Genomic DNA, 21204 nt, shown 5'->3' with positions numbered 1-21204 from the left:
ACAAGTGAGTAAATTGGATCAAGATTTTGCTTTTGCTTCTGCAAGTCAACGTTTGCAGCGGGTTAGTTCACTGAACAAGAAATCAAACAGAGACACCCGGACCGACCCCCCAGGATACCACAGGGAGACGGCCACCCCCAAGCTTAGCAGATAGGGCCGGAGCAGAGACAACAGAGGTTCTCTCCCACCCCTTTCCGTTGGGAGGGGGAACGTCCTCCTCAGCTAACTCCGGCCTCCGTGGCGCCCCCTGCCGGCTACATAAATTTGCTTTGGCTCCTAGCTTGGAAAACCAAACTTTATCAGATATTTCATGCAAAAATGTTTTTTTTCTCTCTCTCTTCGAAAGACGGTTTCGCTGCTAAAGAAAACTATTTTATGTCCGACGCTCCTAAGAACTATCACGCTCATCGCCCGAAGTTCTTTCCCCAGGAGCGAAATGGCGCGCGTGCGCAAACGCGGCGAGGTAGGCGGGGGGGGGGGGGGGAGAAGTATGCGCATGCGTTGTCCCAGGACCGTCTCGCATTACAGCGGGCCGGCAAACAGCGGAGGCCGGGCGAGTGGGTGTGCCGAGGACGGTGGCCGAAGAGGACCTCTCCGGAAAGGGCCTATGGAGTGAGGGGCGCAGGCTGGGGGAGATCTCGGATCTCCTAGGCCGGTCCCGCTCCGAGCGGCGATGATTCCCCCGCAGGAGGCGTCCGTTCGGCGGCGGGAGATAGAGGACAAGCTGAAGCAGGTAAGGCCGAGGCGACGGGAGGAAAAACGCCCTGGGGGTCAGAGGACTAGGGGTCGCGGAGGTGGGGAAGATCCCCGGGAGAAGAAGGGGAGGGGAGGTGGGCGGCAGCGGTGACAGCCCGGACCCGCGGCCCGGGGGGGGGGGGGGCGGCGGGACCTCCTCCCCTCCTCCCCCCTGCCCCGCCTGCCCGCTCCGCGGGGTGACTAATGCCCGCCCTTCTCTGTCATCCATCCATCCATCCCCCAGGAGGAGGAGACGCTCTCCTTCATCCGAGACAGCCTGGAGAAGAGCGACCAGCTCACCAAGAACATGGTGAGTGTGCGGCGCGACCCTGGCGGCCCGACCCGGACCGCTCGGGCACCTGCTGTGTGCCAGGCTGCGCGCCAAACGTTGCGAATGAGACTCGGGACAGCGCCGGCCCTGGAGGAGCTTACGGTCGAATGCGGGACACATCGGGACAGATAAATAGAAAGAGACTAATAAAGCTTGTGTGGTCCCATGGTGGGTTATGTCAGCCAAGGGTAGCCTCAGTTTCCCCATCTGTAACCTGAGGGGGTGGGACTCGGTGAGCCCCGAGGCCCTGGCGGTGTTGGCTTTCTGTGCCTCTTATAATTACATCATTCTCTGATTCTGCCAGAATTGGTACCTCCACCCTCCCAGTCACAGAGTTATCACTCCTCTCTCCTGTTGCTCCTCTTGAATTAGGACCCAGGAGTTAGTTATAATTTCCTAGGTGGTGTTTCCCTTACTAGTATCTTGTCAGGTGTCTTTAATAAATACTGATTGAGCATCCACCTGCGTGTTATACCTTGTACTAGGCCTATGGAGAAGAGGTGACTTTTACCCTCACTGAGCTTATTTTCTAAAAAGGAGACAAGAGGGGCATAGGAACGAATAGATGTGTCTTTCATATACAGACTTAAGCAAGAGGATGGCAATAAAGGCATTATGTGTGTAAGACAATAACTCTATACTTTTATGCTCCAAATTTCAGTTTAGATGTTTATGGAGCGCCCAGTGAGGACAAGGCACTCTGCTGGATAGTGAAGATACAAAGCTTTTATCGCCTGCCTTCAAAAAGCTACCAAGTGATAGAATATGTATAAATAAAAAATAATTTGAAGAGAGAAAGCAATAGAGCATATAGTAACAATTGGAAACATGAAAGGAAGCTTCAGAGAAAAAGAAACTGAGTGGATTCTTGAGGGATGATATATATTTTGAGGGGCAGAGTTAAGAGGAAGTACATCCTAGGTTTGTGCAAATTCATGGAGCTAAAAATATGAAATGCTTAATTAAGGTAATGCACTTATTAAACACTTGCTAGGTGCCAGATATTTAAGGAAACAATCAGCATGCTTGGAATGTAAATATATGAAGGGGAATAATAAGAAATGAAGTTACAAAGATAGGTGATAGACTGGAAAATTTTAAATTTTAGAAAGTTGTATTTTATTCTTGAGGCAATATGAAGCCACTGAAGATTTGAGTTGGGGAGCAACATGTGCTTGTTCCTTAGAATTATTTTGGCAGCCCTGTTAAAAACAAAAGACTAGAAGTTGAGAAACCAATTAGGAGGCTATTACAATAATAGTTTTGGCAGATAATGAGAGCTTAAACTAGTGTAAAAGTGTGAATGTAAAGAAGAAAGATATAAGATACATTTTGAAGGCCGAGTTAACAGGATTAGGCAGTTGATTGGAACTTGTGGAGAAGGAGATGAGGGAGAGAGAGAAGTCCAAGATAACTCCAAAGTTGCAAAACTAAGAGGCTGGCAGGACCTTCATTTAAAAAACAGGGAAGTTTGGAAAGGCAGATTGAGAGGAAAAGAGAAGAACCTTACCTTTAGTGGTGTGAATAATCCCTTCACCTGTGCAAATAAGTTTCTTCGATTAGAACAGTTTCATGAGTTGCAGAAACCAAAAAAATTCATCTCCTAATAACTAAATATTTGGTGATCAAGCTTCTCTGAACATAACTAGATTGTTCTCAGATGATATTTCATCGCTAATTCCATATCCCAGCCATAGTATCTGCAGAGTTTGATGTTCATTCTAACAGACTAAAGGATTCCAGATTTTCCAACACAGCATGATGAGACATTGAAGCAGAGCTTTTGTGAAAGAATATCTATGTATACATACTTATTTATAATAAGCTATACACATATATAATAAAGGATAATAGAATGTGATGGATAGAGAGTTGATCTTGATACTGAAAAGAAAGTCACTCAACCTTTTGCTGTTCTAGACAATCCTCTTAAAACACAAATTGCAGAAAAGGTGCTTATCTGCATTGGTAGAAGGAATTTCTTCCTCTTGGTCTTCCCCATGCCTGGCACATACATGGTAAACATTTAATAAATGTTTATTGACTGGCTTGATTTATTCCTGTACACATATATAAAGACATATATATTTTTAGGGCAAATGTTTTATGTGGCAACAGTTGGGACAAACTTCATTAGAAGGGGGCAAAATTAAGTGAGTTTAAAGGGTAGGAGAAGTTATTTCCAGGAATAAGAAACAGCTTTTGCAGGTGCTTGAAGAGAATAAAGAATTTGGGTTTGCTTTTATTGGAGCAGAGGTTGGAGGTCTTAAATTAGGTTAGGGAAATAGAGTTTTAAAAACTCCAAAGAATTTAGAGCTAGAGGGGATCTTAGAGATTGAATCCAATATTCTTCTAAAAAAGTGAAGTAGATCATTTGTCCAAGTTCATACAGGTAGCAAATTAGGGAGCTGGATTTCACAGTCAAATCTTATAGTTCCAAATTCAGTATTTTTCTACTAGATTACTATCATAATGCCTGTGGACTAACTTAAGACAGTCTAATAATACTTGTATTGCCAGCCTCATGAGTTTGTTGTGAGGAAAGTGCTATGAAATGCTTTAAAGCACTGTATGCCATGATCAGGCTTCAGGCTTCCTCTCTTTCTGTAGGTTTCTATCTTATCATCTTTTGAGAGCCGGCTTATGAAGCTTGAGAACTCCATCATCCCTGTGCATAAGCAAACTGAGAATTTACAGCGATTACAAGAGAATGTGGAGAAGACTCTTTCTTGTCTAGACCATGTTATCAGCTATTACCATGTGGCCAGTGACACGGAGAAGATAATTAGGGAAGGGTGAGCCAAACTCAGCTTTCCACACCATTATTCCTATCTGGATCAGAGAATCTGGGCCATATGATGAGGGTATCTATAATATTCATTCCCTTCTCAGAACATATCTTGAATCCCCTTCTTAAATCCAGTAGAGCACAGTCCTTCCTTGTTTGCTATAGGAACTCCTGAGTATCGGGACTGCTGAGTGTTACAAAGTATCCATAACCACTTTCTCCAACTGACTAGGACTTTATTTTTATAGCCCTACAGGAAGGCTGGAGGAGTACCTGGGGTGTATGGCCAAAATCCAGAAGGCAGTGGAGTATTTTCAGGACAACAACCCTGACAGTCCAGAGCTGAACCGTGTGGTAAGGGAGCTTCTCTCGATTCAGTCCACTAGTATTAATCAAGAAATATGAGAAGAAAATAGTCCTGTCCTAAGTGCTTAGCAAAGGCCCAGAAATTGATATGGATGAGTTTGTTAGTGAAATAGTGAATGGTTTTAAAACCAAACACAGAAAGTTTGAGCCAGAATGTAGCATAATGAAAGAAGATCTTAAAACCCATAATTAAAAATTGTGTATCTTGTTCCTGTTGCTGAGCTGTTTACTATTTAAACATATCTATGTTTTTATCAGTGTTGAGTCTCCATCTTCCCATGTCATTTCTTTTACTTTAAAAAAAACACCAAAGGGCAATAGAGAATCTGGGACTGGGGAGCTATATCTTCTCCTGTATCTTTTCCTCCCAAACAGGAAGTTCCTTCATGACAAATTAGAATATCAAATGCAGAAATAAATTAAAATTTAAAATGTCAGTCAAAAGTATGTTTTGGTTATGCTGTATAGAGTCTTGTATCTAGCAAGGTGGCGAACAGGTAACACTTCCTTTGAAAAATCCCTAGTTTTACAAAATATCATAGGCTCCTTCTCCCTCTCTTTCCCTTTCCCAGGATGCAGTTTGCAACCATTCTGTGTCTTCTGAATGATTTTTTTTCCCCCTGAAAGAAAAAGGATTTGAACTCACAGATCTGAGTTACAATGTTGACTTTACTTTCTGTCTATGTGAATTTAGTCAAGTTAGTTAACTTTTTTGGATTTCAGTCTCCTTATTAATTAAATGAGGGAAGATTTGTTCCAGATCAAGGGTTCTTAACTTTTTTTGATGTAATAGACCCTTTTCCTAATGAAGCCTAGAAGATCCATCCTTGGAATGTTTTGTTGCCATTTATAATTGAAGGAAATGCTAAATTTTATTCAGAGGTTAGTGAAAATAAAGATTTTTTTTTTCTCCTCACTCAAGTTCTCAGACTTTCCTTCCCCCACCTCCCCTTCCCAATTCCAGCCATGAACCTCTGGGTCTTTTCTGGCACTGAATCTAGAGTCTTTTCATGCTCTTGTATAGTCTTTGTGTATGATGTAGAACAGAGCTACCAAATTTGTCTCCCCCTCCCCTCCCAAAAAAAGAACAAAACTCAAAATATAATTAGAAAGTGTTTTACAAAATAAAAATATAACAAAAAATAGATAATACTAACATGTAGTTTTTCTAAGTGATACATGATTCCCTTTTCTATTTGAGTTTGACACCACTGCTCAAGAGGAGCTTCCACTATGTCTTTTAGGATTTTGTCAATATTGACACTCAGATATTGCTGTAGTAGTTCTGGTGGAGGGGTGGAGAAGCACTCAGAAAAGCAGAGACTTGGTCCTTACCCTCAAAGGGCTTTCCAGGAAATAATATAAATCCATTTGTAAGAATATGAATAAAACAACATAATGGTGAATGTAAATTAACAGCAGGCCTTGAGAACCTTATTGGTTCCCTGCTATGTCTGGCTTTTTATATGTAAATGGAAACTGAGGAACCATGTTTTTTCATAGCAGAAGGCATCTGAGCAGGGTGGATGTTGTGTCTGAGTCAGTGTGATGCTCTCTGTAGTGGGGGAGGAGGGCGCGGCATAAAGACTTGATTTGCAGAGTGGTGGGGAAAGAAGACGAATGGCCTTTGTGAAGGCCTCCATACAGAAATGAATATGACTGGCTTTACCCTAGTGAATTCAATACTTTCCTCTTCCCTGTAGAAGTTCCTGTTTGAGCGTGGAAAAGAGTCCCTGGAGTCTGAATTCCGAAGTTTGATGACTCGACACAGTAAGGTCGTCTCCCCTGTGCTCATCCTGGACCTGATTAGTGGGGATGATGAAATGGAGGCTCCGGATGATATGACCCTGGAGCACCTTTCTGAGAGTGTGCTCCTTGACGTGAATCGGATTTCCCGCTGGCTGGTGGAGTATGGGAGGAACCAAGGTGAGGGAGCCCGTCCAGACCCTGCTGCAGATCTTTCTGCATTGGGAGGCTGAAGTCACTGGCTCTGTATTTGGGGCTGTGTGGGCCATCTGAGAAGCAGGATGGCCTTGAGAGATTTGGCCATCTGGCCAGGAAGGTAGGCAGATGCTGTATTTAAAAAAAAAAAAACTTTAGCAGGGTCCCTAAACACTGTGCCTGTTTGCTCTCTCTCCCCTCAGATTTCATGAATGTTTACTATCAGATCCGTTCCAGTCAGCTGGACCGCTCAATCAAGGGCCTGAAAGAGCACTTTCGGAAAAGCAGTTCCTCTTCTGGTGTTCCTTACTCTCCTGCTATTCCCAATAAGAGGAAAGACACACCCACTAAAAAACCAGTTAAACGGCCAGGTGAGCCCCTATTATAACTCTTTTAGGAGGACAAGGCTTCAACTTCCCTATTCTACTAGGATATGAATTCCTTCTGCAGTGGTGTTGACTAGGAGAAGTGACTTAGCTGCTACGACACCCTAGGGAGATTGTCTTTGTGGTGGCTCCTAGGTACCTAAGGAAAAAAAGCAGGTGTCTGTATACCTAAGAAGGAGCAAAAGGATGAGAGCCTCCTCTATACTCTCCTACTCCCACCTTGAAGTATTTGGTTTTACATAATTCTTCTTCAGAGCAGAAGCCAGAAGATCTCTGGGAATCCAGAGAATCCTAGGAACTCTAAAAGAGAATAGAACACAACATGCGTTATTGGGTCATCTTCCTCCTTCTCCCCCACCCATCATCTACTTGGTGTTTTTAGGAATGCTGTCATTTCTGAAGCTGGGCAATTCTCTCTGAACATCCATGGAGCTATTGTTCCATCAACATGCTCTTGGGAACAGAGCATACTGAGTTCCCCTTGGGAAGAAAGTGAGTTTCCTTTGCTTTTCATCTCAGAGTCAGTTCTGTGTCCTGCAGGATTCCAGGAGAAAAGTTAGGGAAGGACTAGCAAATAAAATTACTGGTATCTTAAGGGGTCAGTTTACTATTTTGTTTTTTTCCCCTCCTTTTCTTTTTATCGTCTCTGTCCGAAGCCATCTACATTCCAGGAAATCAATGCTGTGCCAAGCCTTGTCATTTCAGACCAGGAAGCTTTTCCTTGAGTGAAAGAATGTTCAAACACAACCCAAGGTGGAGCTAGATAATTTCAGAAATAGGATTCTGCTCTACCAGGTCAATTTGCTCCTTAGCAATTTCTGAAGAGTCTTTCTTAATCATTCCTACTACGGTAAATTTTGAAATAATAGCAAAATCTCCCATTTATATAGTATTTTTAAGTTTTAGAAAATGCTACTCTCACAAGAGCTTTGTGTGTTATAGGCTTGTTGATTAGCCCAAGACTTCAACCCAGCCCTCAATCTCATTTCTTATCTTCAACCTTACCTCCATACTGAGTGTGAGAGCTTAGTTCTCACACTTGAAAGAAGATTATTATTCTTCATTTCTACAATGCATATTGTTGAATATAACTGATGCATGGCAATCAATGCCCAGGTTTTGATCTGAAGAATTAGGAAGCTGCATCTTGGTACTTCAAGCCTGCAAGTCCCTGCTTCCCTCCTTTCCTACCATATAACTATCCCAGGACAACCTCTGGGTTTCTGCTGCAAGCAGTCAAACAATGTACTAATGAAGTATTGCAGCCATGTTTTTGACAGCATTGGAGCCAGGTGTATCATGCAAAGGTCACATCTCCATTCTTTTCTCCCCACAAAGGTAGATTTAGTTGGGGTTATGATATCCCAGTCCTTTAAGTCACTTGTATCCTCTGTCTTTGCCTCCCCACTCTACCCACAGTGTGTTTTGCTCTCATTCTTTATCAGATTCTTAGAACCCTGATTTTACTTAATCTGGATATCTTTCCATCCTTAGAGACAGACTCTCTCAGGAAGTAGTGACCTGGCCCCATTACCAGAATGGGAACATAATCTGCTCTTGACTTGTAAGTTTAAGAGGAGAAACTCCAGAGCATACCCAAGATCCAGGAGCAGTACTCAGATGGCTGCTCCGCAGCGACCAGATCCCCAGAGTTGCAGAGGAGCCGGGGACTCTGAGCTGTTCTAAACTGTGAGGAAAGGAGGCAGGGAGGTCATGAGACAGAGCAATCACTGGACTACCACTTGTGGAACGAACTGTGTGCCCGGCTTCAGAGGAACTGGAACAAGGAACAGAGATGGCCAGCTGTGTCCTCTGAGCCTGCTTGACTTGGTGGATCTCTGATGAGCTTCCAGTTCCCTGGTCCACGTTAATGTTTCAGTTTATTTCCCAGTTGGTTGTTTTGCTTCTGGGTTCTAGACTTGATTCTGACTGGCTCATCAGCATGAGTATTTGTTAAGGAGGAGAAGGAACCAAGGCAATAGACTTTGAGCACAGGCAGCAAAGTTGATCTTTTAATAACTAAATGTATTGCTGAGCTGTTTTAAACATCTCTGAATGGGGAGTGGTCAGTACCTAGGAGCCCATCACATGTGCTTTCTGATTCCAGACAATAGGATGCCAGGTTTGGCAAGGAGGAAGAGAAGTCTGCAGGGGAGAAAGAAGAGAAATATCTAAGAAATATCAAAATATCCAAGAAATAGGAGTTGAGCCTTTCTCCTTCCTCACCTACTCAGATCCATGTTTTGTTCATCAGTTTGCTTTGTTCATTTTAACATTTTATTTGACTTTTCCAAAGTTTTCTTTTTGGAGTGTCTTGTTCACACAGCAATGTCTGACCCAGGAAACTGCTGGCTTCATGATATTGTTTGTGTTGTTTTAACCTGACACTAACTGTTGTGTTTTTTTTTTTCTCCCGTGCCAAGAATGTGTATCCCACTTCTCAGTCCCCGTTTTCTTTTCCCAGGTTGTGGCTTCTGTTTTGGTCCTCTCTTGGCTTCCAGGTTTTTTCCAAGTTCCTTTGGGCAGTTTCAGTGACTTGTTGCTCCAGGGAGGTCCATGGCCAGTGCTAGATTGGTCTTTGGGCCTCTCTGCCTTCAACCTTGGCCTTTCTCTTCCAAGGTTGCTTGAACCCTTTTCACTAACTCCTAGATTCTGCTTCCCTTTTTCTGTTTGAATCTTGAGAACTAGCACTGAGCATGCTCACAGAACCCTCTCTTAGAGTGTGGGGATTAAGCCACTTCTCTGCTCGCTTCAAGTAGAGCCTACTCCAGATCTTCAGGAAGGCCTCCTCTGGAAGATCTGGCCCACATGGTTCTCTCCCAGCTGACTATCTCTAGTGCAGGTGGGCAAGAGGGCAGCTCCTCAGTAACACTACTCTTCCAGGCACTGGGCCTGCTCTGGTTAAAGAGCCACAGTGAGTGGCATCTTGTTCTCTGCCTCTCATGATGGGATGCTGCACAGATTCTCTCCTTTGCCCACTCTGCCTCCTAAAATTTACCCAGTTTCAGGAGGATCTGGGATCAAGGGACATTTTAAATAATGTCTGCTCCTAAGACTTTGGGGGCTTGATTTTGGGACAAAGATTTCCTTCCCTTATCTCACACCCCTAAGACTCAGGTGCCACCTTAGGAAATGGCAGGAACACTCTGGGTGAAGGTGTGTCCTGGGCATGCTTACTGTTGTCAGGCTGGGTGTTGTGGGCCTCTGGGACTGGTGGAGGGCTGCTGCTGTTTTCTCTCACTCATTTCCTAGGTCTTCTTGTCTCCTCTCTGTGTGGCTCTGGTGACAGGGACGATTCGTAAGGCTCAGAACCTTCTGAAACAGTATTCTCAGCATGGTCTAGATGGGAAAAAGGGGGGTTCTAACCTCATTCCTCTGGAAGGTAATCACCCTGTATTTCCGTCTCCTTTCCACCCACTCCTTCACTATGTATCCTATTCATGTGGTAGGGCAGAGCCTCCGACCATTCTGGGGCCCCCAACCCATCCCTGGGCTTTGGAGGTAACCCTTCTTTCTGTAGTTATGACAAGAGGGGAACATGGGTGGGAATTGCAGTAGACTGGCATTACACTGGCTTCAGCTAGCATGGTGGCATTTTTCCTGACACTTGGTCTAGACCTGTCTGGCTGACGGCAGCTCTGCCCTCCCGGAGGACACCCTGCCCTTTCCCTCCCTGTCTGTTCCTATTTCCTTCTGTTTGAACTCAAGAAAAAGTTCTCTGCCAGTGGAGCAGCCCTTTCACATTCAGATTGGCAATGCAGGACTACACTATCCCAGGCCCCTTTGGGAGGTGAATGGTAAACACAGATGCATGGGAACCAGATCACTGGATAGGGCTTCTCTTCCCACTTCTACCTGGTAAGATGCTCTTAGCAGAATTGATTCTATCACAGAAATGGGGGTCCCTCTGCCAGGGTGGCACCAAGAACAATTGTGTGCCTGATCAACTAGCAGCAACATTATTGGACAGCAGAGAAGTTTCCTCTTACTGTGTTTATAAAGGAATTGTGGGATAGAGACAAAGTAGTTCCCTTAGTCTTAGGGGTTAAGAGTGCCTCCAGTTTCTCTAACTCCCTTTTTCCTCATGCTCGGATTTTCCCTCTTAGCCTCCTGGCTAGGAGTGATATAGGAAAGACTAACTATTAGAGGGGATTCCATGGGGCACTGCTGGTCAGGCTTGAAAAGGCTGTTCCAATGGTAATTTGAGACATAGGAGGGGCTCAGAGCCTTTTCCCAAGTCTCCCTGTTCCCCATCCCCTATCAAGTGTTGCTCTGCTGGAGACTGAGGGGTTCCTACCCCTAAGAGACAGCTCACTCAGTCCCCTGGATAAACCGCTGCTTGTGTTTGTGCGGCCAACATCGCTAGGTCACGAGCATGATTTCCGAGTTAAGCATCTGTCCGAGGCCCTGAACGACAAGCACGGGCCATTGGCCGGTGAGTACTGTGGCACACCCACATAACCAGCTGCCAACAGCTTCCTTTGCAGCACCTCCCAGCCAACATCTTGACTGAACCCCTTGGCTTTTGATGGCCTGTATCCTTCACTGTCCTCTCTCTTTGGCTGTAGTTCTTGTTTGCCACCCTCCAGATGGGGGTACCACTGCCTCAGGAGAGTGGAAAGACACTTCTCAGTGACCTGGGATGGAGATGGAGAAGAAGCCAGAGCTACAGGGAGACTGGGCGGCAGGAATAGAGCAGGATGGCAGCTACTCTCCATCTGACCATAATCCCTTGGGTCTGGCAGCTGTCCCAACCCTGAATCCTATGGACTTCTGCCTCCCTCTCCCAGCTCTGAGTGCCCAGGGCTTATTCCTGGGTCATCCTGTTGTTGCTCTTGCTAGTTGCTAATATTGGGATTCCTTCTCTCCTCCCTTGGGGTTCTAGCTTCAGAGGATCCTATCCTCTCCATCATACTTGATTGGAGGGCAGGTATATTTTGTCAGGTTTTGACCACTTGGCTTATTGGGGGCAATATGTTTGCCATCTCTTGTAATGATGTTGCTGGGAGAAGCCATGCCAGGACTCTTCCTGAAGCTTGTCCTCCTGGTAACTGCTAGGAGGAGATCAGCCTATGAAAGGAAACACTATTTCTTCAGTAGGAAAAAAGAATCTGTGTGCAATTCTCCTCTAATGAATTTTGCCATCCCACTGTACACTAGGGCTTCCTCCTGGCCAAGACCTTTCATGGTCCTTAGCATTTGGCAGCTGGGTAGAACCCAGTCTTGCCTTTCTGAAAAAGGATATTGAGGGATCTCTTCCTTTCTGTACCTTCATGGGATTTAGATGTTCTAGATATATATGCTTCAGTCTATAGTCAGGGTTAAGAGGAAAAAAATAAAGTTCCGCAATTTTTTTGTTCCCTTACACCCAATATACATACATTTTCCAGATATAGGGGGCAGGCTCACTTCATTCTCCATGTTGCTGGTTTGGGCAGCAGGCAAAAGGCCTGGGGTGGGGAAGGGGGTAACTCATACTCCAGAGTGAAGACTGGGCTGGGAGTGAAATTGCTCCCCATGCCAGTGGCTCATAGACCATGCTATCCCCACAGGGAGAGATGATATGCTGGATATGGAAATTGATGCCTACATCCACTGCGTCAGTGCCTTTGTTAAGTTGGCACAGAGCGAGTACCAGCTGCTGATGGATATCATCCCTGAACACCATCAAAAAAAGACCTTTGACTCCCTCATCCAGGTCCTGGCTTTGCTTCTACATGACTTTTCTGGGCCCCTGCTTACCAATCTCATTCATGGACAGAATGCTTATGGATAGAAACTTGTCTAGATTTTCTGAAGCTTGTAATGGGGTTGTTTTTCTTAGCCCTTTATATACCCCAACCATTGTTGAGCCCTTAGAGAATCTGTGTTAAATTCTGTACTTCTCATGTCTTGAAAGTATGGCGCCCAGCCCCAGTCTCCGACAACACATGTCCCACTTCCCACTTTACCTGTTTCCTTCCTACCTGGATATTTGGCTTTCTTCAGTGAGCCCTGCTGAATTACCTCTCTTCTGGCCTCTTCCTTTTAGGACGCATTGGATGGACTGATGATGGAGGGAGAGAACATTGTGTCAGTTGCCCGGAAGGCCATCATCCGACATGATTATTCAGCTGTCCTCACAGTCTTCCCCATCCTACGACACCTCAAGCAAACCAAGCCCGAGTTTGATCAAGTACTTCAAGTATGTGGCAAGGAGATGATTATGGAGGGAAAGCAAGGAAGGCAGGAATCTCAGACTCAACCTCAGCTTTGCTTTTCCATGTTTCTTTTCCCTTAAACCTTCTCTATGTACATTTATAAGCCAAGTGAATAAACATATATTAACTGTCTACTATGTGCTGGTCTGGGGAGACTAAAGGGCAAAAAATCCCAGTCCCAGCACTCAAAGAGCTCACAGTCTAATGAGGGACATAGTGAAAGCAACTGTGTACAAACAAGATAATACAAGATGACTTTGAGCTTATCTTAGAGGCAAGACACTAATATTAAGGAAGGTTAGAGAAGGCTTCTTGCAGAAGGTGGGACTTTAGCTGAGACTGGAAGGAAACCAGGGATAGGGAGCCCTTTGGCATGGGGAAACGGGTCAGTAGAGCAGTGTCCTCTGAGGAACAGCCAGGATCTTCATCACTAGATCAGTGTGAGAAGGGGAGGAAGATGTAAGAAGCCATCTCTTGGAATCCCTTCTTTCAGTCATGTATGTCCCTCCCCTGCCATGAGATCTCTCTTGAACTCCCTATTTGTTAACATTCTACTCCCATCCCCACACCTTGCAAAAAGCCTTTGTGTTTATTTTATTTTTTGCATTGACTTGTGTCTGCACATATTGTTCCCCACCCCAATAGAATATAAACTTCTTTAGGGCAGGGACTATTTTCTTTAATCTTCATATCCCTAGAACCTAATATGGTTTCTGGCACATAAATGTCTGATACATGTTTATTAGCTAGAATTTGGAGGTTTTTTTTTTTTTTTTTTTTTAAGGTTATATATGTTGTCATTGGATTGTCTCAATACCCCTAATTGCAAGTAGATGAAATTTTTACTATCCCATTTTACAGATGAGGAATTTGAGGCTCAATATGAGCTAACTCGTTCAGGGTCATACCATTACTTGAGTGTCAGAGATGGGATTTGAATCCACATCTTCTAATTCTAAAACCAGCATTCTTTCTGCTCTACCTTGCTAACCTTTCCCCATTTTCATTCCATTTTTTCAATTTTCCACCTATTTTCTGTATAGCCTTGGGCATGTGGGAGCCAGTGCAGAAAGGAAAAGTATATATGCCATCCCAGCCCAGAGGGAGTGAGGGTGGAGCTAGGAGCAACCGGCTGAGCCAGGCTTCCCCAGAACTGCTGCTAGAGGGCAATGGGCACTTCCTGATTGTATCCCCACAGGGCACAGCTGCCAGCACCAAGAACAAGCTGCCAGGACTCATCACCTCCATGGAGACCACCGGTGCCAAGGCCCTGGAGGACTTTGCAGATAACATCAAGGTACCTTTCCTTTTGGACCAAGGCAGAAGTCCCAAGTGGGAAGTTGGCCGGGGATATCTGAATGACCTCATGTGGAAAGAGTTCAACTGAGCTCGAAAGTGAAGGAGAGATGTTACAGAATTAGGCGAAGAAAGAGAGAAGTGGGGTTCTCTGCCGCCAGTTTGGAACATACTACCAGATGCTTCCTTTTTTTCTTCAGGACTGGCCTCCAGACCCCTTTTTGAAACCCTTATGGAGCTAGCAAGTCTTTGTCTAACATTTCCCTGCCCTTTTTCCTGGTTGTGGTTTCAGGGCCCCAGCCCGAGGAAGTGAGGTAGACTTTCCCAGCTCTTGCAGGCCTGGTCACCATCTACCAGCAGGCCCCAGGAAGCAAGAGAAGGGAGGGAGAGAGACTCTCCAGGGAGAAAACTGCTAGGGGAAGCAATCTGAGGAGGTCTCAGTCACTCCTGATCGCATGGTGGAATTCTTATTTTCACAGAATGACCCCGACAAGGAGTACAACATGCCCAAGGATGGCACTGTGCATGAGCTCACAAGCAATGTAGGTGCTGCTGGGATAACCCTTGTGGTTGAGGACCGAGTCTGATGCTGGGACATTCTGAATGTTTGGCTTGGAGGGTCCTGCCTTTGTGGAGTATTGTGCGGGGCTGGGGCCCTTTAACAGCCCTTTGCCGTCCCTTTGCATGGTGGGCCCCAGGGAGGAGGGGTCCTGGGCTCTGCAGCCTTCGGCCAGTACACATCTTGGTTAGTCTTGTGAGGGGGGCAGTGAGTGTCCTCTCCTAGACATGGAGGATGGAGTGGCTAGGCAGGCAGGATTTTGAGCTCTTATCAGTCCGACTCTTTTTTTCTGACCCCATTCTCTCTCTCTATAGGCCATCCTCTTTCTTCAGCAGCTTCTAGACTTCCAGGAAACAGCTGGCGCCATGCTGGCCTCACAAGGTACCATTTTCAGTTGAGAAGTCTCACTCCTCCACAGTCCTCCTGCTGGGCATTCTGTCCACCAAGGGGCTTTCATCTCTAGGCAGCTCTGGGTTGAGGGAAAGAGCAAAGATGGTGTTTTCTCAAAATTTATACAACATGAAAAATCCTGAAAGGCCCAGTTAAGCAGTTTTAATGAGGAGTGGGAAGCCAGAAGAGCCTGGAAGGTTATGGACTGGAGAGTGACTGAGTGTCCTGTCCTGACACTACTATAATTTTCTTGACTTTTAGCAGTAACAATCACATTTCCTCAGAGGGTTTCATATGGTCCGGTCCTGCCCACCTCCATGTTTTTTCCACCTCTTCTCCTTACTCTTCCCTCTGTCTTGTCCACCTGTTCTGCTTATAACAGCTTTAGACAGTTTGCCTTTTCAGTGCCTAAAGAGATGAGTTTCCTTCAGCATCTATTTTCAGACCTCCAAGCCAGAACCAGGCCAAAGACATGTCATGACATGGCTTGGGAGGTAGGGGTGGTGGGGAAGTTTTTGAGGGTCTTTCCCATGTCCCCAAGTATCTCCTCAGTTTTCTAGGAGTGGAGTTGTATGAAGTTCCGTTTTATTCCCTGGGTTGCAGAGAGTATATTCTGCCCTGTGTGTGGTGAGGCTTTCTTGGGGTAATGAATGTCTGCTTGCTTCTCTGGATGAGATCACTGTTTCTAACCTATTTTTTTTTGCACTTTGCATCTTTCTGTTTTCTCTTTCCTTTCTCCTTCGCCTCCCTTTTCTGTCCACTCTGCCTCTAACTTCGTAGTCCTGGGGGACACATACAATATTCCTTTAGACCCCCGAGGTAAGCAGTGGGAATCTGGCTCCTCATCCCTTTTCCTCCCTGTAGGGGCAATTGGAATTCTGAACTGATCAACAGGACAGAGTTTGGGGTGGTTATTGAGGTTGTGGGTGGAAGTTGGAGCGGGGAGGCTCTCAAGTCTCTTATGGGGAAGTTCTACACATTAAGATTAAATTTCCTTCTTTCATAGTTGGGTTGGGCTGGAACTCATCCCGACAGCAACCTTGCTGTCTTTCCCCTGTCCACTAACTGCATTCACATTCTCATCTACATGCGGCCTCACCACTTCCTACCCCTATTCTCCTGTACCCTGAACCTTATGATATCTGCAAGGGGGATTGGATGAAGAAGGGGATATGAGGAAGGCACAGTGGGGAGAAGAAAGGGACCCTTTCTTAGCCTTTCCCATTGGGATCCAGTTCTAGTGGGATGAGTAGGTCTGTCTTACTTTGTCCAGAGAGAAGTTATTTTTACATCCTTGCTTTGCCAGCATTTACACTTGCCATATTCTCTGGAGGTACTAGCATACCTGTTTCTAGAAGTCAGTTCTTTTCCCCACCATCCCTGATAAAGGGCCTGGTGTAGCAGGGAAGACTTAGACCAGTTTGATATCTCCCTTCCTTCCTTTGAAGTTCTTCCCTGGCCCTTGCAAACTGGCAGGTCCATGTCTGGCAAGCCAGACAGCTTTGTTCTCTGCTGTCTTTCAGGATAATTTATCCAAGGCTTTTCTTTTTACAGAGACAAGCTCCTCTGCCACCAGTTATAACTCTGAATTCAGCAAGCGGCTACTAAGCACCTACATCTGTGAGTGTTCTGTCTGACCTTCTCAGTTTCCACCAGCTCCTGGGCCTTTGACTTCATAGGCCTCTCCTTCCCTTGTAGACCTTTCATCTGTTCAGGTTTCACCCTGATTCCAAAACCTAAAAGAAGCCAGATAAATGATGATTCTCACTACAGCAAGGTCTAAAATGTGACAGGAAGCAGGACTGTGCTAGCCCAACCCTGCTGGGAATCACGGGCAAGGATTTGGTTTGTGGGTCCCCTGACTTGTTAGTCAGGCCCTCCAAGTTTGGCCCTATCCCTTTCTGTGTAGGTAAAGTTCTCGGTAACCTGCAGCTAAACCTGCTCAGTAAATCCAAGGTTTATGAAGACCCAGCTCTAAGGGCCATCTTCCTGCACAATAACTACAACTACATCCTCAAGTCCCTGGAGAAGTAAGTTTCCCCCCATACCTAGGTACCACATTACTCTGCCCTTTTCCATGCTCTCATGTGTGGTCCCTCTAGCCCTTGATCTTCCTGGAGTTTTTTTTTTTTTTTCTTCTTTAAGGTTTTTGAAGCCTTAACTGTACATAATAAGTGAGGAGGAGGAAAAGCCTCTGTTGGACAGAGTCGATTTTGTTGAATGCTTTTTCTCTTAAATTCTCAACTGGATCCCCAAGGCTGACTTTAATTCTTCCTGCCTACCAAGGAGGAATAAAAGATTACTCCCCAGCTATTGTAATAAGGCTTCATGGGACAGCAGCTAAAGCAGCCCCTTTCTCCCTTTGCTCCAAAGGTCTGAACTCATCCACCTTGTTGCAGTGACCCAGAAGACAGCTGAGCGCTCATATCGAGAGCACATCGAACAGCAGATCCAGACATACCAGCGCAGGTCAGAAAAATTATCTCTTCCATTACCTACTCCCCTGTTCTGTTCTGTCCTGTACCATGACTCTTCACACTTCGTATTTAACTTTTATGCTAGGGCAGCATACAGGAATTCTACAGCTGCTCTGAAGTGGAGCCTCTCGGCTCTGACTCAGTACTTGGTTTCATCCCACTTTGGGGTGATACTAGATTGACTTCTAATGTTGAAACCTCAAGAATATTCCCTCTGTGGCCAAATGGACTCATGTATTTTGACTCTTCTGCTCAGAGCTGAACCTCTAAAGCTTTAAGAATAGGATTAATTGAAGAAGTGTGAACAGAAATAAAGCAGCTAATTAGAATTTCAGAGGGCTGGAGTAATTTACAGCCCAAATGCCTAATGAAGCATGACACAAAGTTTACTAACATACAGTTCATATTAGAGATAATTAAGATAGAGAAATATACAGGGTGGCAGAGATGAGAAAGAGAAATACAAAAGGTGGATCAAAGAATTTTCTGAGCCTCTGTCTCATTCTATCTCTCCTTCCTCTTTCACCTTTTCTTTATGTCCTTTTTTCCTTTCCTTCTTCTCTTTCTCCTGTCTTTCATCTTAACTATTTGGCTATTTTAATTGGCTATAAATCATATTCTCTAGTATTTGTTGAACATTTTATGTTCCTTATTTTTTGTAATTCCAAGAGGGAAAAAAAGCCCCAAAATTGTTTTTTAGTTTGTTTGAACCAAGATTAAAGAAAAAAAGAATGAAAAGACATCATTTTCCCTCCTATCAACTTCACTTTTATCTTTTCTCCACATATACTTGATTTAAAGGAAGAAAGAGATTAAGGACTATGAGCATATTTCTCTATGCCCTTCTCTTGGTCTTTATTCCTGCTCTTGTGTCTTGACAGCTGGCTAAAGGTAACTGACTACATTTCTGAAAAGAACTTACCTGTATTCCAACCAGGAGTCAAGGTAAATAAGAGAGAAAATGTATGCTAATCAGGGAGTACCTTATCTCTTGCACAGAAACTTAAAAGGGATGTTCCCCCCAGGCTAGACTGTAAAATGGGCATGTGATTGAGGCTGTGTGGTCATACTGGACCATTTCTCCCAGAGAAAATTCTAGGAAGAGTATCTAGAAGCAGCATGAATAACTAATGCAATACAGCCCAAAATATGGTTCCCGAGCAAAAAAATTATACTAACCCTCATTTGACTCATATTGTGGTACGTAGATGCCTAGGGTCTGCTTAACCTGGATCAATATAATTTCACTTATTTTTGTTTATTTTAATTTTTTTTTTTTTTTTTTTTTTTTTTTTGCTATTTTTTGATTATATGCCTTTAAAATCACTTTGATTTAGAAATATACCTTCTCACCTTGCCATTGCTTGTAATAAACAGTTAAAAAAAGAGGAGGGCAAAAAAATACAGAGCCTGCTTGCACATGCAGTGTTCCACCCCTGTGGTTCCCCACCTCTTGTAGGCCATGTATCATTTTAATGCTTCTCTTGTTCTTTCCACTTAAATTTATTGTGGTCCTTGTGTAGATAGCTTTAGTTTGACTTCTCTCGCTCTGCACCAGTTTGTCATTTTTCCTTTGTTTTTATATAATACAATTTGATTCTTTATTCCCCAGTTGATGAACATCTACTTTGTTTCCAGTTGTTTGCAAATACAAAAAGTACTGCTCGAAATATTAGGTGTATATTGGATTTTTTTGTCTTTGACCTTCCTGGGGCTCTGCCTAGCAATTAGACTTCTAGGTGGATATTTTAGTTACTTTCTCAATATAATTCCAAACTCCAAAATGGCTATACTAATTTACAGCTCCATGAGCAATTAGTTTTAGTATACCTATCTCCACAACCCTTTCAACATTAACTATTCCTATCTTTTTTCATCTTTATTGGTGGTGAAGCAAAACTTTAGTGATTTTGATTTGCATTTATTAGTGATTTGGAACAACTTTTCCTATGCTAATCATCTGCAACTATTCTTTTGAGAATTGTATGTATTATTTGACCCCTTACTCCATGGGGAAAGACTTCTGGCCTTATATATTTGTATTTGAGTTCTGTGTATTTTGGACACCAAACCCTTATCAGAGATATTTGATGCAAAGATTAGTGAATTTTAATCTGTTTGTTTGTTCCTAAGAATAAAACAATGTAATCTCCAATGTTTAGATCCACTCTGATCAATCTCTAGTTGGCCAGAGCATGGAATGAACCAGATCAGAACAAAAGATAGCTAGGTGATGTTACAGGATGACGTGTTTCCTGATGTTTTTGTTGTAATAAATTATAATTAAGTAATGAACTCTTCAGAGTTTTCATCAGGATGAGAATCTGAACTAAAAAGGAAGTTGAAGACTGATTATTTGGGGAGTGATCAAATAGGACAGGGAAGAGAGTCTGTTTTCACAGTGAAACAAATTCATCTATTTTCTCTCTTCCCTAGCTCCGGGACAAGGAACGGCAGATGATCAAGGAGCGCTTTAAGGTGAGCAATGATCCAGTTCTCTCTTTTTTCAGCTGGTGCTGGCTATGTGAATTTGAAACCATATGGTCACTGTACCATTTCTCAGTTGATTGCTCTCTTCCCATATTCCCTGAAGGGCTTCAATGATGGCCTCGAGGAGCTCTGCAAAATCCAAAAGGCTTGGGCTATCCCAGACACTGAGCAGAGAGACAAGATCCGCCAAGCTCAGAAAACTATTGTCAAAGAGAATTATGGGGCCTTCCTACACAGGTAGGACCTCTTTATTTCCTTTTCTACCCCCCAATCTTCCTAGCTGAATCTTTGTATTCTTGCTTAGCCCATCCAGTTTGTGTCCCCACAAAAGGGAATAGGGAGTTGGGCTGGGATTGGAAAATCATTGTCCCTACCTTCTGCCTTGGGACATTTGATGAGCACATCATTGTGCTAAACCCCAAAGCCAGAAATTTCCAGCTGGGAATCCTGAAATCCTAGATTGGGGGTGGAGCTCTACAGCTGCCCTTTCCCTTCTTGATTATCCTATGCCTGGGCAGGTATGCCAGCGTACCCTTCACCAAGAATCCTGAGAAGTACATCAAGTACCGCGTGGAGCAGGTGGCAGACATGATCGAGCGCCTGTTTGACACTTCAGCCTGATTCTGCCATGTCACTGTGGCATCTCCGTGACGCCCAGCAGGCCTTATCCCCTTTATCAGATAGATAAACCAGGGTTCATACTGCTCTTTGACTGAGTGAGTTTGAAGTCCTTTGGAGCAGGGACCTCTCTTTAGAGTTCTCATTCTCCATTTCTGCTTCCTTCTGACAGCCTTGCTTTAATTGGGCCCATGACCCTTCTTTTTCTCACCTTGGTTCTGTTATCTGTCTGTGGAGGAAGGAGGATAGAAGGCGGACAAAGGGTAGCAGAGTACTAGCTGTTTGTTGTGGGCTTTATGTATGTGGAGAATAGCCCATCTCCAATGGCTTCGGTAGAATCCCAATCTTCACACTTAGGGTATGTGTGGCCGAGGGATAAATAAAGGTCATCCTGCCTATTTGACCTTCCCTTGAGCTGAGTCAAGAGCATTTAGGGGAAGAGAGAGGGTTGTGATCCCAAACCATCGCTTCTAAAACCCTTGGATCAGAAGGAGTGCTTTTCACCCTTTTCCCTCACCTTAGCAATAAGCATTAAGAGGTGACAGGTATCATCCTTACTCTCCACTTCTCCATTTTCCTTTAATTGTCATGAGCACCCTGGGACATTAGAGGAAGCCTATCTCTTTA

The 21204-nt window shown here is 44.3% G+C and overlaps 1 protein-coding gene across 8 annotated transcripts; it reads left to right on the top strand.

Annotated features, from left to right (window-relative positions):
• The first annotated feature begins 530 nt into the window (after window positions 1-530).
• On the top strand, window positions 531-20975 carry EXOC7 (exocyst complex component 7). 8 transcript variants are annotated; one of them, XM_031965851.1, is made up of 21 exons: window positions 531-733; window positions 980-1045; window positions 3677-3861; window positions 4103-4208; window positions 5924-6146; window positions 6365-6532; window positions 9837-9929; window positions 10914-10982; window positions 12100-12245; window positions 12579-12731; window positions 13946-14044; window positions 14523-14585; window positions 14917-14983; window positions 15773-15811; window positions 16547-16612; window positions 16902-17022; window positions 17366-17461; window positions 18351-18414; window positions 19906-19947; window positions 20063-20196; window positions 20478-20975. In XM_031965851.1, the coding sequence occupies exons 1-21, from the start codon at window positions 674-676 to the stop codon at window positions 20578-20580; spliced, it is 2163 nt and encodes a 720-aa protein (XP_031821711.1). In that variant the 5' UTR covers window positions 531-673; the 3' UTR covers window positions 20581-20975. The 8 variants fall into 8 exon arrangements, with proteins under 8 accessions (XP_031821711.1, XP_031821714.1, XP_031821713.1 ...); XM_031965854.1 differs by lacking the exon at window positions 9837-9929; XM_031965853.1 differs by lacking the exon at window positions 10914-10982.
• The last annotated feature ends 229 nt before the right edge of the window (window positions 20976-21204 follow it).

Source organism: Sarcophilus harrisii, chromosome 4 (genome assembly GCF_902635505.1).
Source record: "Sarcophilus harrisii chromosome 4, mSarHar1.11, whole genome shotgun sequence".
Classification (NCBI taxonomy): Eukaryota; Metazoa; Chordata; class Mammalia; order Dasyuromorphia; family Dasyuridae; genus Sarcophilus; species Sarcophilus harrisii.
Note: the sequence above shows the minus strand (reverse complement) of the source record. Positions and strands in the feature narration are given on the sequence as shown.

What these genes read in the sequence shown, in the direction of transcription:
- EXOC7 (XM_031965851.1), top strand. Translation starts at nt 674, where the DNA reads ATGATTCCCCCGCAGGAGGCGTCCGTTCGGCGGCGGGAGATAGAGGAC. An exon ending in ACCAGCTCACCAAGAACATG is followed by an intron (nt 1,046 to 3,676) that starts GTGAGTGTGCGG and finishes CTCTTTCTGTAG; the next exon opens with GTTTCTATCTTATCATCTTT. An exon ending in TATGGGGCCTTCCTACACAG is followed by an intron (nt 20,197 to 20,477) that starts GTAGGACCTCTT and finishes ATGCCTGGGCAG; the next exon opens with GTATGCCAGCGTACCCTTCA.